The sequence below is a fragment of the Mytilus edulis genome, chromosome 7 (assembly GCF_963676685.1).
Source record: "Mytilus edulis chromosome 7, xbMytEdul2.2, whole genome shotgun sequence".
Lineage (NCBI taxonomy): Eukaryota > Metazoa > Mollusca > Bivalvia > Mytilida > Mytilidae > Mytilus > Mytilus edulis.
Genome location: NC_092350.1, coordinates 29,337,407 through 29,356,684, shown reverse-complemented (window position 1 = coordinate 29,356,684; position 19,278 = coordinate 29,337,407). Strand labels below are relative to the sequence as shown.

The 19,278-nt window shown below is 33.1% G+C and overlaps 2 protein-coding genes across 2 annotated transcripts in view; one reads left to right on the top strand and one right to left on the bottom strand.

The window, feature by feature from the left end:
• Positions 1-19,278, top strand: part of LOC139481199 (uncharacterized) — a 174,056-nt gene that overhangs the window by 62,315 nt on the left and 92,463 nt on the right. The gene's annotated exons all lie outside the window — the stretch shown is intronic.
• On the bottom strand, positions 18,462-19,268 carry LOC139482510 (uncharacterized). The gene is made up of 2 exons (XM_071266423.1): positions 19,142-19,268; positions 18,462-18,580 (listed from the first exon to the last, which is right to left on the bottom strand). The coding sequence occupies exons 1-2, from the start codon at positions 19,266-19,268 to the stop codon at positions 18,462-18,464; spliced, it is 246 nt and encodes an 81-aa protein (XP_071122524.1).

Below are 19,278 nucleotides of genomic sequence, written 5' to 3'. Positions count from 1 at the left end.
CATAATCTAGAAGCACATGCAGTTTGTATCTTTTTTGTTCGACTTATACATGTGCATACTGTCCTCGGGGTGAAGTTTTTTGTCAATAAATTTTGAAATTAGTCAAGATAGGAATCAAATAAGATTCCAACTTTATTAATCAAAATGGAATGTACTCGTTTAACACATGACATGGGTAGAATCTCTATGATCTTCCTGTGCTATAATTTGGATAATTCACATGTCTCATGTCTCCAGGAAAGTTTAAAAAATTGAAGCCAAATAGTATCATGACCAACTTCCAACGGAACTTGTTTATGTTATACATGCCTACCGTCATTTTACACAAAATTTATGACATTTTAGAAGTCTTTGCGAATAATTCTCTAGAAAATATTTCAATAGGTTTAAAAATTGATATTGTATATATACACACTGCAGTTATTCATAGATAAACAAAAAATATATTGTACCCTTACATTCAATCACAGCGCTCCTGAGTCGACTTCCTTTACCTGTCTTGGGAACACAAAAGGCCAACCTAATGCTTGGAATATATAATGGTACCGTTTTCACTGCTCTACTCCACTGATTATTGGAAAAGGGTCTAGGGAATTCCATTTCTCTTAAATAACAACGCCAGGTCAGGGAAATAAACAAAATGACAGAAACTTGTTGCATCAATACACAACACATTGGGAAAATGAAAGACATCTTTTCCAAAAAGAATCGTCTGTTTTGTCAGGTACTGCAATAATGCCAAAATACGATATTTTTACTCCACCAGGGCAGCAAAACAGATACAGACCATTCTTTCCATCATTGTGAGCAACTTTTTATGAACCGGAAGTTTCTTTTTGCTTCAACTTTCATCCTTTTTGCACACGAAGACCAAAAGTACGATTTTATTTCAGTCTGAATAATATAGGATTAAATAAGTTTTTGTAGGAGTTTATCGATCTGTAATTTGGCCGACTCACTCACAAATGTATCAAATTAAAGCTATCTTATATCTGTTATTAAATTGTCTTTAAAAATTCATCTACAGATTTTGACCGGGCTAAATGTTTTTGCGTGAAATTACGTTTTACGGTTAAACAATTGATTGTGAGAGTCACGCTCAGCTAGGCTTTCGGTCAATTTTTCGGTAATATTAACAGATATCTAAAAAAAAATGTTTTATTTTATTTTATAGACTTTTATATAATACAGAAGCCAATAGGGTTCTACAGAAAAACAGTTATATCGTTATCTAAATATATATATCGTTATTTCGATGTAATTTAATCGTTATTGTTCAAAATCCGTTTTAATTATTAATTTATCTTTAGCAGTTCCAGAGATATTAATTATAATACACCAATGTTTAACTTCCGCGTTTTCAACTTCCGGGTTTTAGACCCTCCCCTCTTGGTGAAGCTGTACGCAGTAGCATGGACAGTTTGTATTGGATTTGAAATATTGAATAAAGGCAACAGTAGTATACCGCTGTTCAAACTCATAAATCCATGGACAAAAAACAAAATCGGGGTAACAAACTAAAACTGAGGGAAACGCATTAAATATAAGAGGAGAACAACGAAACAACACTACAATGTAACACACACACAGAAACAGACCAAGCAACAGACAAAATCCCACGAGAATAACAAATATAACATCAAAACTAAATACATGAATCTGGGATAGACAAGTACCGTGACACGTCTTATCGCAATGTGTATTTACGCTCAAAAATAAGAGAAAACAAACGACGCAACGTTAAAATGTAACACACACGGAAACGAACTATAATATAACAATGGCCATATTCCTGACTTGGTACAGGACATTTTTAAAGACAAAAATGGCGGGTTGAACCTGGTTTTGTTGCATGCCAAACCTCCCCTTTTATAGCCATGTGAAATATAACACTACGATGACAACTCAACACCACAGGACTACAATATAAATAAATTGGAGAATACAATTGACAAAGAAACACACGAACAACAGGCAACAAAAGGCAACAAGTTGAAAATTTTAATACGCCAGAAGTGCATTTTATCCACACAAGATCTACTAGTGATGCCCAGATACAAAAGTTTGAAAGCCGAAACATGCACGAAGTCGAACAGCATCGAGGACCAAAAGATCACAAAAGTTGTGCCAAAAACGGCCAGGGTTTTCTGTTAGTTACCAGAACATTCTTATCATTTAGAACAATTTATACTTCTGCAAACAGTAAATTTATAAAATTAATAAACAAAAGCTGTACATGATAGAACTGAAATATTAACTAATTACAGGAAACAACTGAAATACATTAATAACCAGACATTTGCAACACAAAATGTAGACACATCCGAATATGTTTAAACCTCAACCCCAAGTGACGTCATATTTGAAATTGTCAAAAATGACAAAAAAATGATGACGTCATTTAAATTTGTAAAACAGATCATCAAAAAATGAAAAATGACGTCATTTGAATGAATAAGATAGAACTAGGACTGACCCAAGATTACATTTGAACTAAATACTGATATTGCACTTAATAACAATGCACATTTTAATATTTATTAATAGCAAACTAAGGCAGCAATTAACTATATTATAAAGCTATGTCCGGTTTGTTTTGAATCTCACTTCAAACGTAAAATATCGCACTGATGACGTTGAACAAAATGAAATGTAATAAATGAATGCGGTGATTAATATTAATTACCATAACACATAAATATGATAGAAAAGAAGTCAACACATTTGACAAAATCCGATGAGAATTACAAATATAACATTAAACATTTAAACTAAATACATGAATTTGGGATAGACAAGTACCGTAACACGTCTTATAGTAATGCAAATTCACACTCAGCAAAACAGTAACAATCGGGAATAAGTCACGTTTGGTAATTAAAAGATTAGACGACATAATGACAAACAACAATCTACCATGTGGTAAAAATGTCCTTCGCTAGTTTGGTCAAAGATACTTTGTATGGATCCACCAATTCGTGATGGTGTCCATAAAATTTACGGAGTGTCAATTTTAATCTGTCCTCCTCATAACTTTGTTGGAGCAGTTTCTGCGTAAGGAGAACACTCCTGTATATGAAGTCCGTATAGTGTGAACAAGCACGAGAATAACGTATCAATTGGGATATGTAAACACCATACGAAGGGGCAGAGGGTATGTTACTGCTGAGAAATGGGAAATTGATAATTGGGAAGTTGAAATCGTCCCGTTTATCATAGATTTTCGTGTGAAGTCGTCCATCTACGTCAATATTGAGGAAAAGATCAAGGTATGAAGCAGTCCTTCTAGTATCAGTAGTATCCTTAATTTCAAGTTCACTGGGATATATGAGATGTAGGTTTTGGCTGAAATATGGGTTATTCAATGATAGAACATCATCAATATATCTGAAAGTAAAATTAAAGAATTTCGCAAGGTGCTTTTTCTTTTTGTCTTTTAGAAGGTTCTGAATGAATTCTGCTTCATACGAGTACAAAAAACAAATCAGCCAGTAGGGGTGCACAATTGGTACCCATTGGAATACCGACTGTCTGTTGAAATATAAATCCTCCAAACTCAACAAATATATTGTCGATCAAAAAGTCCAGCACCTGTCCAGAAGTAACGAGTTTATAAACACGTATAGAACAAATAGTTTACAAATTTCTTAATAGTTATCAAAGGTACCAGGATTATAACTTAATACGCCAGACGCGCGTTTCGTCTACATAAGACTCATCAGTGACGCTCAGATCAAAACAGTTAAAATGCCAAACAAATACAAAGTTGAAGAGCATTGAGGACCCAAAAATTCCTAAAAGTTGTGCCAAATACGGCTAAGGTAATCTACTCCTGGGCGTAAGAAAATCCTTAGTTTTTCGAAAAATTAAAAGTTTTGTAAACAGAAAATTTATAGAAATGACCATATAATCGATATTCATGTCAACACCGAAGTGCTGACTACTGGGCTGGTGATACCCTCGGGGAAGAAACGTCCACCAGCAGTGGCATCGACCCAGTGGTGTAAATAGTTATCAAAGGTACCAGGATTATAATTTAATACGCCAGACGCGCGTTTCGTCTACATAAGACTCATCAGTGACGCTCAGATCAAAACAGTTAAAATGCCAAACAAATACAAAGTTGAAGAGCATTGAGGACCCAAAAATTCCTAAAAGTTGTGCCAAATACGGCTAAGGAAATCTACTCCTGGGCGTAAGAAAATCCTTAGTTTTTCGAAAAATTAAAAGTTTTGTAAACAGAAAATTTATAGAAATGACCATATAATTGATATTCATGTCAACACCGAAGTGCTGACTACTGGGCTGGTGATACCGTCGGGGACGAAACGTCCACCAGCAGTGGCATCGACCCAGTGGTGTAAATAGTTATCAAAGGTACCAGGATTATAATTTAATACGCCAGACGCGCGTTTCGTCTACATAAGACTCATCAGTGACGCTCAGATCAAAACAGTTAAAATGCCAAACAAATACAAAGTTGAAGAGCATTGAGGACCCAAAAATTCCTAAAAGTTGTGCCAAATACGGCTAAGGTAATCTACTCCTGGGCGTAAGAAAATCCTTAGTTTTTCGAAAAATTAAAAGTTTTGTAAACAGAAAATTTATAGAAATGACCATATAATTGATATTCATGTCAACACCGAAGTCTTAAACGCGTTAACACAAAAAAAATCAATTTTAGCAATTACATGTATATATACGCGTATATTTTAACAATAATCGCGTATAAAACGACAATATACGCGTTTTTAACAACAATATACGCGTAAATGTAGGTTATATATGTAAATAAAATTATATACGTGTATATAATCGCGCAAATGACATTTTTTCTGTGGATTATTCAACAATGAGAAAAAAAACCATACCGTATATACGGCTCTATACACTGTATGGTTTTTATGCGTCCGAAGTGCTTTTTACAGACTAGGAGTAGTCAAAACACATTATAAGGTGCGATACGGAAGAAATCAATATATACCAAAAGTAAACAAATCTGTACGTTATAAAATTTAAAGAAATTTAGATAGCTAGTTTATGAAAGAAATTCACAAGAGAACCCTTTATATACAATCAGGCAACAAAAAAAAAAAGAACTTACAGAAAAATTAAAAATATTTTTTATGTTGGAACCACATTGAAGAATAAATTATTAGAAAGTCAAGCAAAAAAAATATCTAGATTACCGTAACCATCTATCATGACCATGAATGTGAAAGAGGGAGGTATTTTCGTATATAAGCTGATGACAGAAAGTGGTGTTTTTATGTAAGAACGACACTGAGAATTGAAAAATTACTTCAAATTTGTCTAAACTAAATTGTACTCCCTTTTTAAAGGACAAAAGAATTTATAGAAATTTTGATTGAAGTTTGATAAAAAAAAATCGACCTGAGTTGTCTCCAATAGGCCATGGATCTATATCAAATAAGAAAACGTACTTTCTCTAGGTCAAAAAGACGTTTTTATTTTGTCAATCACTTTAAAATTGAGAATGGAAATGGGGAATAAGTCAAAGCGACAACAACCCGACAATAGAACAGACAACAGCCGAAGGCCACCAATGGGTATTTAATGTAGCGAGAAACTCCCGCACCCGTAGACGTCCTTCAGCTGGCCCCTAAACAAATATGTCTACCATTTCAGTGATAATGGTCGTCATACTTAACTCCGAATTATACACAAGAAACTAAAATTCAAAAAAACATACAGGCCAGAGGCTCCTGACTTTGGACAGGCGCAAAATTGCGGCAAGGTTAAATATGTTTTTTGAGATCTCAACCCTCCCCGTTTAGTCAATGTAGAAAAAACAAACGCACAAAAAACGCACAGTTAAACTCAGTTTAAGAAAAGTCCGAGTCTGATGCCAGAATATGTAACAAAAGAGAATAAAAAATTACAATTAATAAATAAATAATAACAGACTACGAGCAGTTACATTTTGTACTGACATGCCAGCTCCAGACCTCAATTAAACTGATTGAAAGATTATGCATGTCTTCATCATATGAATATCAGGCACAATCCCTCCTGTTAGGGGTTTAGTATTATACCATCATGAAATATATAAGAAGAACTTAACCCGTGTCATGCCAACAGCTGGTTTAAGAATACATGTTTTAATTCCGATGTAAAGACCCTATAAGTGAATGAATATTTAAGCCAAAAAAAGCAATCTTTAATGACCTGACAACAGTATCGTAACTATATCCCTTCTTAATAAGTCTGTTTAAAGGTTTTGTTAACATTTGAGGTGAATACTGACATTTGTGTGCTTTGTAAAGAATATTACCATACAAGATTGGATGTGAAATACCTGAACGTATAAGATTTCTACATGTTGAGTTATATTTACGAATGATTTCCTTATACCGATGATAAAATTTAGTAAATGTTTTTTTGTAAAAGTATGTGATTTCGAAAACCCTGATGTAATAATTTTTCAGTAATACATACGTTTCTCTCGCTTAAATCTAATACGTTGTTACATATATGAGCGAATCGTACAAGTTGAGATATGTTAACCCCATAAGATGGTGACAAGGGAACATCACCACCTAAAAATGGCTAAACGTTTTTTTTTATCAAATGTTGTTTCGATTGGCCTTTGCTGATTTGAGACATACATTGTAACTCATAACAATACATAGACGGGTCCGCAATAAGTGGTGCACAGTTTGTCCCCATTAATTTCATTAGGAATGGGATTTTTTTCTTCATAAGAATATGAGGCAAAGTGGTATATAGGGTAGAAAAATCTAAACTTTGAACAGATTCAAAATCACTGATATATGCATGCAATTTATCAAATACTTCCAACGAGTTTTTGAGACTCCAAAAGTAATTATTTCCACTATTTTCAAAGACCTTATTTGAATAATGTATTATCGTTTTTTTAGCTCACCTTTTAACCAAACTTGGCCAGAATCATCATTAAGGTATCAAGATTAAAAAATGTGTCCGATGACCCGGTAAACCAACCAAGATGGCCGCCTGGGCTAAAAATAGAACATAGGGGTAAAATGTTAATTTTGGCTTATAACTCTGAAACCAAAGCATTTAGAGCAAAACTTAAATGATAAAATTGTTTATTAGGTGAAGTTCTATCTACTGTGAAATTTTCAGATGAATCGGACAACTTGTTGTTGGGTTGCTGCCCCTGAATTTGTAATTTTAAAGAAATTTTGTCGTTTTTAGTTATTATCTTGAATACTATTTTAGATAGAGATAAACTGTAAAAAGCAATAATGTTCACCAAAGTAAGATTAACAAATAAGTCAACATGACCAACATGCATATGGTCAGTTGACCAATTAAGAGGTATTGCCCTTTATAGTCATTTTTTACCAATTTTTAATAATTTTTTGTAATCTTTTACAAAAATCTTTTTCTCTGAAACTACAGGCCCAAATTTAACCAAACTTGTCCACAATCATCATTGAGGTATATAGTTTATTAAATGTGTGCGGTGACCCAGCCAACCAACCAAGATGACCGCCGTGGCTAAAAATAAAACGTAGGGGTAAAATGTAGATTTTGGCTTATTACTCTGAAACCAAAGCATTTAGAGCAAATCTGACAAGCGTTAAATTGTTTATCAACTCAATATATATCTGCCCTGAAATTTGCAGATGAATTGGACAACCGGTTGTTTGGTTGCTTTTTCCCGTTTTACTCATTTCAAACAGTAAGTGCGGAGTGAGTCGTGGATGATATTACGACACTCATTTCAACTAATAGTTGACGGGGGACGGTGTGTATGTCCTTTACTGAGGAATGATTTTGACTCTCCGTCGCGAACGATGTTAAGGTCTCCTGTTATGATATTGGAAATGGGGCCATACGTGTTTTCGGAATTACTGCAATTATTTGATATACAGATGGGTGCAGACCAAGCATTACATAAAGTAAACGCAAGTTAACGCCGCGTGCACATATTTCGTTAGTTAACTTCAATTTACTTCAATTGTCGCGTTTACTTTAATTACGTTAACGCAGTCAAAATGGAAATGTCTAATTGGCGTTTACTCTGTCTCCGTTAAGTCAGTAGTAAACGGGCGTTTACTCTGTGTCCGTTAAGTCAGTAGTAAACGGGCGTTTACTTCAGATTTCAAAAAAATATTTTGACGTGCCGTGCACTCAAAAGTAAACGGGCGTTTTCTTCAAATTTCACAAGTGTAATTTACGTGCACTTGAATGTAAACGCGCATTTATTTTTCCCGTTAACTGATAGTGTAAATTAAGAAATAAACTTCGATTTCATTTGAACATTTTTTTTATTAAAACGACTTGTATCTTAATATTTTAAGTATTTGTGTTGCAACCAGATCAATTAAAACATTAATGTATTTAATTTCAAAATTCCTGATTAGCAAATTTTCTTTTCAAAAGTTACATGTACAAATATCGAAAGAGATAGAAAGATTATCCAACACATCGGAAAACTATGTTTACATGATGGGATATACACATCAATGTTTACGTTGCTTCGTTCTCCAATTTGAACTGTCTCTTTAAATTTCTAACCCTAAAGGTCGATGCATTTAATACATTATTTTTAATCGTATTCACCTTGTTTGCCTTGGATTTATATGATTTAAGCTTCAGTTTTGCCAAATGTTCAAACGAAAATTGTGCACTGTATTGCAAGGGATATAAATAAAGGTTTGTATAAGTATGTACATTTGTACCATCTCTTCAATTCACACAGACTTATCCATAACGGTAATAAATGATATTTGGGAAGTCCAGAAAATATACTCGATCTGAACATGAAAAAAAATATTGCCACTGGACGTTATGCTACAAACCAAATCAATCAACTTACAAACTATAATAACATTATACTATTCCAAGAAGATAACTTCTCATACTTTTCATACTAAAGTACATAAATCAGTCATGTGAGTGTTGAATGATGCTGTTAAATAAATATGTTTAAATCTAAACTATCACGAACTTCTGACATACAAAAATACTACCTTACTATATGTGAATATGTAAGATTTATATAAAGTGCAAATATGGTCAGTTTTGGTTGATGCGGATAAATGATTTTGTTACGCAAGTCAGTACGAAAACTACTGATATTTGTTTACGATTTAATATTTTGAATAAAAAGAGGACATGCTGCATGGCACCCTAAATTGATGCAAACAATTTTGTTCAGTCATTATGTTTCAATATTGCTATCATTTGTAGTAGTTAATCCGTCCTTACATGAATATATAACTCGTTAACTATGCAGCTATATAGATTTACAAAATAAAGTGCTAATATGGTCAGTTTTTGGTTGATGCGGACAAATAACTTTATGATACGAGTCAGTCTGAGGTATGGAAACTACTGAATTTTGTTTACGATTCAATATTTGGAATTAAAAGAGGACATTCTGGCACTCTCAATTGATGCAAACAATTTTTTTTAGTCATTATGTGCCAATATTAAAAGCATTTGTTTTTTACAATCCATCCATACATGAAAATATAACTCACTTACTATGCGGTTATACAGATTTACATCATCAAGTGCAAATATGGTAAGTTTTGGTTGATGCGTAAACATAATTTTGTTATACGAGTCAATTAGAGGTACGAAAATTACTGCAATTTGTTTACGATTCAATAATTTAAATATAAAGAGGACATACTGGCAATCTAAATTGATGCGAAACAATTTTTTTAGTTATTATGTTCCAATTTTGCTACCATTTGTATTATACAATCCATCCTTACATGAAGATATAACTAATTTACTATGCGGCTATAAAGATTTACATACTAAAGATAATAACGATTCACTATTTGAATAAAGGGAGAACATGCTGGTACTCTGAATTGATGCAGAATATATTTGGAGTCATTATGTTCCAACATTGGTATAATTTGTTTTATACAATTCATCCTTAAATGAAAGTATAGCTCATTTTCTATGTTGCTATACTGATTTACATAATTAACATGATTAAGTGCTGATATGGTCTGTTTTGGTTGATACGGACAAATCATTTTGTTATACGAGTCAGTCTGAGGTGTGAAAATAACTGAAATATGTTTACGATTCAATATTTGGAATAAAACGAGGACTTGCGGGTTCCAATATTGCTTAAAAAAGTTGGATCTTTTTTCCGGGATTATAGTAATACACAGGGAAGATGGTTACGTTCATGATGTCTGCGTGCCGGTACCGTGAGTAAATTATGTTATATAAAATCACAATATACGCTGCGTGTACTTTATTGACTTATTTTAATTCATGGTGAAATTATTTCGGATAAAGTTGTATGTAAATTTAAAATTCATAAAATGTAGTTTTATCTACATTTTGTACAAATGACCTCAATATTTCTTTTGAAAATTGCTTATTTATAACTCGCTTGTATAATGAATAATATCTAACAAAAATAGAGAATGGAAACTCGTAAGATACTTTGAAAATAGTTAACATATAGGATTTGAAAAGTGAAGACATGAAACTAAATATATAATATCTAACTAATTGTAAACCTGAAAGAAGAAAAAGTGACATACAGCATGCTTAACTGCATGTGTATTGTCTATCAAGATGAGTTCAAACAACAGTAAATTGGTTCTGTTATACTAACGGGACTGGCAACTGATCGATCTGTTGAGATTTCATTGCCCCAATAGCGGATTATTGATTTGTTATTTTGATTGACAGCTTATCGTGTCACGTAGTAAATTAGCATTCGGTACATGTTAACAATCGATTTCGGCAAACAAGTCAGCATATATAGAAAAAACAGTTAAAATTGGTTGATTTGAAATAAAGAATAATCATTGAATCAATTAGTTTAAATGCAAAAAATAGATATTGTTTACGAAAAAATATTAATAAGTAGTCAATATTAAACATTATTGTATAGCAATATAATATTTTCCACAGAAAGTAACCAAAAGTTAGTGTGCAATAAATCCCATTATTGCACTAGTGCAATAAATCTTTAAAATTAATGACGTCATCAACGACAAAATCTTAGTTTAAACCAATTTTCACTTTCAAATATTATATTGCTATACAATAAAAGGGTTATTGCATGAATATTGGGGAATATTGTCCCTCGTAGAACATATATTGCACTCGCAAGCTCGTGCAATATAAAATTCTACTCGGGACAATATTCCCCAATATTCATGCAATAACCCTATATTATTATATGTCCACGGTCTGTAATGATGGTCGAGGAAGTCTGTTATGGCCCGAGGCAACATCGAGGGCCATTACAGACATCCGAGGACATCATTACTGACCGAGGACATATACATTTTAACAGGGCCATTATAAAAACACCCATTCACTAATACATTTATTAACCAACTGAACAAAAGTGTATGTGTTGCTGCCAACTTGATGTACTCTCTTACTCTTTTAATGAATTTTTAGTTTGAAAAAATAATTTGTTCCTCACCATGATAAAGCTTTAAATATACCGGCAAAATATCAAAGATATTAAGTTATAAGAGATAACACATGTTAAGAATAATATATATTTATTGGCGAAGTTAGATCATGGCTTCTGTCGGTTACCAACCCATGGGTCTTTGGGTAACAGTAAATTAAAGTTATAAATCAAATCTTAAAAATATAATAGATAATTAAAATTGAAATAAAACTAAAATGTAATGAAATTATGAATTAATAGTGTGCTGAATTGAACCCTGACAACAGATGTCCTAATCAACATGAAAAACTACGTTTGAAGTGTAAATGAAGAAATGAATTAATGTTCTCAATTAAATAATAATAAATCAAGTTTATCCGTACTGGTGCAGCCTATAAGGTCCGCCGTCCATGACCTCTGGCAACAGACGGTAATAACATAATCTTTAATCTGTGCATTATTAATGTCAATACATTATCACTTCACCATATGGAGGTCATAGTTCGGTTAATTGTGTTTACATAAACACAAACAGATCCAGAAGCCGTGACAGGTTTTCTTTAAAGTTGAAGTATATGTACAGACAACACACATACATCTGTAAAATAAGAACAAAAACAGCAGTATCGAAAATAAAGGTAGAGGCTGGGTGGGTATCAAGTAATCATTTGTATAATAAATTAACTCAATAATCTGACCTTAAATCAATATAAATCCTTGAAGATAGCGTTTGCAATATTTGTGATGAGAGTGCAAGAGCAGTTAACTTATATGTAGTGTAATAAATTTAGACATGCGCGTCTGCTTTGACCTGCTAATGAACTATTGCTGGTCTTCCTCTGATAACGCGATTTAATGGTCGAGCCCTTTAAATCGAATTATAAGAGATAACACATGTTAAGAATAATATATATTTTTGTATGTGAAAATGTTATAATGTCAAATAAACCTTGCTGTAACCTATACAAAAACAAATCATTTCCGATATCTGATAAATGAACACCGTCTAAACATAAATCTGGGTTGTCTTCAGATATTTCTGGATATCTAATATAAGCACCGCCATGTTTGATGATATATGTAGCTACTTAACTATTTAATCTAACTCTAGTTCTGTTCAAAGATCTGTGAACAATCTCATTCCTGTATTTCAATCTGGGTAAAATTTGAGACCAAACAAATTTTGACAGTGGTAGTAAGACCCGAAGGCAATCAATTACTTTTAAAATATCGTGTCCTAATACGCATGACACTTTTTGTCCTATATCATTTCCACCACAGTGAAATACTAATACTTGCGGGGGTTCTTCAAATATAAGCAAATGTTTGACTTTGGGTATTATTTCACAAATCCTTATTCCACTTTTTCCTTGCCACCATATTATAGTTTGTATTCGTTCCAAACCTAAATTTTCACCATCGACAGACTTTCTAGCATGTACAAATGCATGTTTGATGATTGAAGAACCCACCAACCAAACACTCTTTTGTTGACCTGAAAGTCTTAACGTGACGATCAGGCGAGTATTCAAATTTCAAATCAATAATGTGCAATATATACAAACAAACAAATAAATGATGACACATATTAAATTTGACTTGCTAACTTTAGCGTTGGTATTCTGATATATCTTTTATAAGCTTTTGATTCCCAACGACCAAAATCTTGAATTTCATCATCAGAAAACCCCATTTTCGAAGACTGAGATGCAGCTCCGATCCTAAAACTATGACTTTGAAAATTTTCCGATGTAATATTCGCCACATTCAGAGCGTTCTTTAGAACAGCGTTAAACTGATAAAGTGTAACATAGTTTCCACCGAAGTGTATGAATGCAGGACCAATATTTTTGGGCCTGGCAATGAAATATTTCTTTAATAAATGAACAGGACATACATGAGAATTAATTGAAGGTATAATTATTAAACTACCTTTGCCTAACTGATCAGTTTTTGAAAATTTAGGGTTGATAGAAACGTTATTTTCTGAAAAAAACTAAAATTATCTAACGACAAAGTGTGAGAATGTGCCAGTGATTTATTGACTACTAATTTCCCTATCCTGTAAAAACTAAATACGCCAAACTAAACAACCCCGAAAGCAATAAGGTCTTATACTGTGAGAGACATAAAGAAGGTAATAGTGAAATCAATTTATCTAAATTCTGTGGTGTAATTGGCAATCTTGAATCCACTCGTTTGTCAAGACTTTCCATTCCAATTAACATTTTCTTAATTATAAAGTTGTGAGTGTTATCAGTAATATTTAACATTTTACATTTAAAGGCTATACCAAAAATATGACTTGACAGTAGACGGAGCATAACCTCGCACAGATAAATATGCTATAAAGTTACAGATAACATTAAGTGAGGGTGGCCAATCAATGGCATGTCCGTGTAAAGATCTAAATTGATCAAATGACCTGACAGCAGTTTCATAAGTGTCACTTGTGTTTGGTGAGATTGACGCCGTTAACGACTTGTTGAATTAAAATTTGAGATCACTTGAAGAAAAGACTGTGGGACCTTCTCTGGTTCTTGTAGCGCCTCTGGAGACATGCGACGAAACCGTGGCCACTGTTGACGAGAAATTGCATCCGCAATACAGTTTTTGTTTGATGAAATTGCAATGCTTTGAACTGAACATTATAAACCATAGCTTTTAAGACTAAAGGACGAAGAATATACATTACCCTTCTTGATCTAGACGTTTTAGAATTCAAGATATGAACAAGTGCTTTATTGTCAACGTGTAAGATAATTTTTTTATTCGCAAAGATCTCATACCACATATGAAAGGCTAATACAATAGGTAATAACTCTAAAAATGTAATGTCCTTTAATATATCGCAACCTAAACAAAATGACGGCCAAGATATAAAAGCCCAATTTGGATGTAAATACGAAGCACATCCACCAAACGCACTCCCCGCACTATCAGTAAATAACTCCATATCAACATTTGATATCCAATCGGAATCGGGAAAATAAAATTTGCCATTAAAACAATCTAAAATAACGACCACAGCCTTATGTCTTCCTTAATTGACGCAGTGAGCCTTATATGGTGCCGAGGATTTGATATTCCTGACATTGAATCATTCAAACGTCTGTTGAATGCCCTACCCGTAGGGATCACTCTCGAACAAAAATTCAAAAGGCCTGTAAAAGACTGGAGAACACGTAATGTTGTTCTTTTTTTGCCTAACAAGTTTGAAATTATTGTTTTCAATTTCAGCAATTTCTCTTTCGGAATTTTTACAGACATTTCAATTGTATCAATTTCAAGCCCCCAAAAAGTAAGAACATGAGTTGGACTGACGGTCTTATCATGTTCCAAAAGAACTCCTAAGTGATCACATAAACAATCAAATTCACTCATCAGGTTAATGCAAGTTGAATCAGTCCTCGGGCCTGCAAACAAAAATCATCTAAGTAGTGTTTAACACTTTCCGATCCCGTTTTGTCCTTAAAGATACATTCTAGAAATGTTGAGAATTTCTCAAACGTTGCGCAAGACAAACTACAACCTTGAGGCAAACAGTGGTCCACAAAGTAAAAGTCCAAAAATTTGAAACCCAATAAGTTAAAATCATCCTGGTTTACTGGTAAAAGCCTAAATGCCGAGCTGATATCTTTTTTTCCAATTAGGGCGAACTTTCCTTGGATACCCGCTATATCTAGTGCATGGTCGAACGGCATATAAGTCACAGAACACAAGCCCTTATCAATATAATCATTTACGCTTAAACCGTGTGGGTATGATAAATGCTGTATAAGCCTCCAAGAAATATCCTTTTTAGGACATAAGCCAATCGGAGACAATCTAAAATCAAAATGTGGTATATTGTTAAATGGACCAGCTATTCTTCCCAAATTAATTTCTTTGCAAAAACAGAAACTAGATTTCTATAATCAGTAGTCATCCTAGGTCCAGTATAAATTAGACAAAAACCTTCCAAAAATCCTAAATATAATTCTGAAGCAACTGTTTTATTACTATAATTTCCCAAAACTTGCATAGAACATCAAATTTAATTGGCGTATTAGCGATTGAATGAACCATTGAAAGCTGGTCGCTAGAATCTGACAGTTGCCCTTGGATTAGCACTCGAGCCTCGTTGCGAACTGTCATTTGGTTGTCCAGCAGCGAATCTAGGACAACGCCTAAAATTAAAATTTGTCTGAGCATCATGGAAACGTGTACAGTTTACCGATGGGTGAATACCTGAACAACGTAAACAACTATGTGAATAATGACAGTTAGGCCTTGTACAAGATCCAATGTTATAATCATAACATTTATACGCATTAGTTACGTGGTTTTGGTTATTCTGTGTGTTATCATCATATATGAAGAGTAACCAAAGCTCTAAATCAACTGTTCCCCAGTTCCAAGACGGCATTCTTATTTTTTTTAAACGGAATTGCTCGTCATACCTCTTCCAACCTAAACCGGGAACCCTACTAGCTCCCAGTCGTATGTTACTCATGTATTTCAGAAACCCTCTTGCCTCTCCCAAATGACTTGACAAGTAAATATCAATGAAAATCAGGAATGCATCAGTCCACTGACTAATACTATTAATCTTTACTGTTGATGATTTTGGTTTAGATTGTAAAACACCATCTTTAATTATTAAAGTATTAGAATTATCATCAATAGGTACTGGGTTCGACAATAAACAACCTAGATCAATATATTCACCATTTAAGATTTTTTATCAAGTAATCATGTGTATAATAAATTAACTCAATAATCTGACCTTAAATTAATATGAATCCTTGAAGATAGCGTTTGCAATATTTGTGATGAGAGTGCAAGAGCAGTTAACTTATATGTAGTGTAATAAATTTAGACATGCGCGTCTGCTTTGACCTGCTAATGAACTATTGCTGGTCTTCCTCTGATAACGCGATTTAATGGTCGAGCCCTTTAAATCGAATTATGTGTTTAAAAACAGAATGAACAGTTATCTCTTTATATGGTTCTTTAATGTTGGTTGCTGGTAAATATATTAAACAAAATACAAAAAGGTAACTCTTTACAACTTAATTTTATTAACTTTATTAAAAACTGGGCTTAATACATACAAACTGGGTATTAATACAGGGCTATTACAGAAAAACAGGGCCATTACAGAAAAAACTGGGCCATTACAGAAAAAACAGGGTCATTACAGAAAAAACAGGGCCATTACAGAAAAACAGGGCCATTACAGAACAAACAGGGCCATTACAGAAAAAACAGGGCCATTACAGAAAATATGTAATTTTTAATAAACAGTCATTTTTGGCAATAATGTATTTAGTTGGTTGATAAGTTAGTGTTGAAAATAAACCCGATATAGTCGAAATACCGGCACTTTACTCTACCACTAAGGTGTTTGTGAAAACAATAAATGTGCAATAAAAACAATGTTGACAATCTTAATTCCTAATTGATTCATATAACAAAAGTTACCCTGGTCTCGTGAAAATATAGCCACATAGTTTTGAACTTTTGTGTTTAAGGTAGATGGGGTGTCTAAATTATAATCCATAGGATCTTTTAATAATTTGCCAAAATGTAGTTCATATCCTGCTTGTTTTAAAACATTAATAAAAAGAATGGGTCACCGGACTTATTTTCACGCTACAGGTTGTTCAAAATTGTCAAAATTTTGTATAGATTATGCATGGAAAACCTATTTTTCCGCCATAAAACGCAAACCACACTATAGAATTTTGAGATAAAATATGAGAAGATAGCTTCAATATTATGCTTTCAGATAAGAAAAAGAAAAAATGGGGTCACCGGACTCGTTTTCTTGCTACATGTAAAAATGGGTAAATTCCTAACACACTCTATTGTAAAAGTGACACTATCTGGATTATCTGCCCTTGCATTTGAGTTGCCTCCCCTTATTTGACAAAGTTGGAAAAATGAATCAAACAAATGAATCAAACAAAAGAATTCTCATTTTTGTTAAATACAATCATAAATATGATCAAACATGTCTTTTCTATATTATAATGAAAATTCTTACACATGAATTACCTACTACTTTAAAAATCTGCACATTTCATCAAAGATCTAGACCTTGTTTTCTAGTATTTCAAAATCCAAGATGGAGGAAGACACCCTATCTACCTTAAACCAAAATTTCAATGTGGCCGTGCATGGTCAGGCCTACTTTTGTAGTTCTCATTATGGAACATAGTGTACATATTTTCACGAAGTCATATGCTTATTGCTACCTGAAGGCTATAACTAAGGAAAATTAACCCTGATTATAAAAAAAAATTACACACATAAACAGAAGTAAGCAATTTTATAGGAACAAAAACAAATTATTTGAGCCATGCTTGTGGGTACTGGTTGTATTGAGAAAATGATTTTGTCCCACTTTTCACTATTAAAAGTGACAATAAAACAAGACAAATCCAAACTATAACCTATAAATATTATTTTACAACAAACCGAACTTGCGTATATCTTTTCAATCAAAAGTTATAAGACATTTAATGAATCATATACTTTTTCCACATTGTCCCCACGCAATTTTCATCCTGAAAATTTCAATATCCATATGGTTTTTTTTTTACACTTAATGCGGGATTTAGTGATACATAACAACTGTCAAAGATAGAGATAACTGTTATCATTATAGTTATCGTGTTTTTATAAAGGATTATCATCTCTAATAACTATAAAATAAAATAACAAATAACTAAAATTATAAGATCAAGGAACGCTGTCACTGTCAAAACAATATGGCGTATCGATAAATAGTGCAGGTAAAGTCTCGTTCTAACGACTGTGATGTAGAAATTATTACACTGATTGGTGTAACAGTTTCCAGTCCCGTTAGTTTAATAGTCCCAGACTGGTTTAAAGTTTTATTTTTTTACATTTTTCGGAGAACCAACTTTACTCCCTCCAAGATACTATTGTTATTTCTTGAACCTATCGTTGTTGTACCAGATGGAGGTGTACGTGAGGAAATAATAGTAATGTTATGTGCATCTATTTCTTTTAGATAGTCAAGTATCCTTGATCCAATTCCGTAGGCTCAGTCGTCATCGTACCCGTTGTGTGTATGTCCGTCTTTGTCTGTAAATCTATATACCAACGTGTTGTATGTGTAAGCTGATACTGGGCCCTGCATTATTTGCCGGGAAGCTTTACGAACTTATGCGTATGTTGTGGCGACAGCAGCTTTGACACAATAAGTATGACCATTGTCACTAACTTCATTGGAACTAGTTTGTTCAAATGTACCAAATTTAGACTTGTTTTTGGCATAAAAAAATGCTAATGTTTTTGGTGTTGACACTTTTTCCACATATTTAGATCCACTTGTAATAAAGAATAAACTGTTTCGTTTAATTTCAATGTCTACATTTACTTCTTTGTTCTCTTTTTGTTTTTGTACCAGTCTTTTTCTGTTTTAACGCATATCGTCTGGAAACTGAGGAGTTATGTATATGCCATTTAGTAATTCTTTGTTTTGTTTGCTTATTGTTCGTACAGTGTTTATGACATGCTCTCGGTCATAGTAGTCATGGAATTTTACAACTATAAAACGGGTGCTGTTTTGATTTGTCTGTGTCCCTATTCTGTGGGCTCGGTCAATTTTAATATTTTCAGTTATTTTTAAAACATTTTTGAAAATCAATTTTAATTCCGCTTTTACGTTTTCGTCTTTTCGTTCATGAACCCCTATTACTATAGCATTTTCCCTCATGCTACGTTCAACCAGGGTTGCTATTTGACTTTGTTGACAATTAAGTCGAGTTTCTAAATATATCACGTATGATTTCATTAGATTTAATTCCGTAGTAAGTTTTGTATTTTGATTTCTGACTTCGGCTATCATAGTTGTCTGG

What these genes read in the sequence shown, in the direction of transcription:
- LOC139482510 (XM_071266423.1), bottom strand. Translation starts at nt 19,268, where the DNA reads ATGATAGCCGAAGTCAGAAATCAAAATACAAAACTTACTACGGAATTA. An exon ending in AATAGCAACCCTGGTTGAAC is followed by an intron (nt 18,581 to 19,141) that starts GTAGCATGAGGG and finishes CATACGCATAAG; the next exon opens with TTCGTAAAGCTTCCCGGCAA.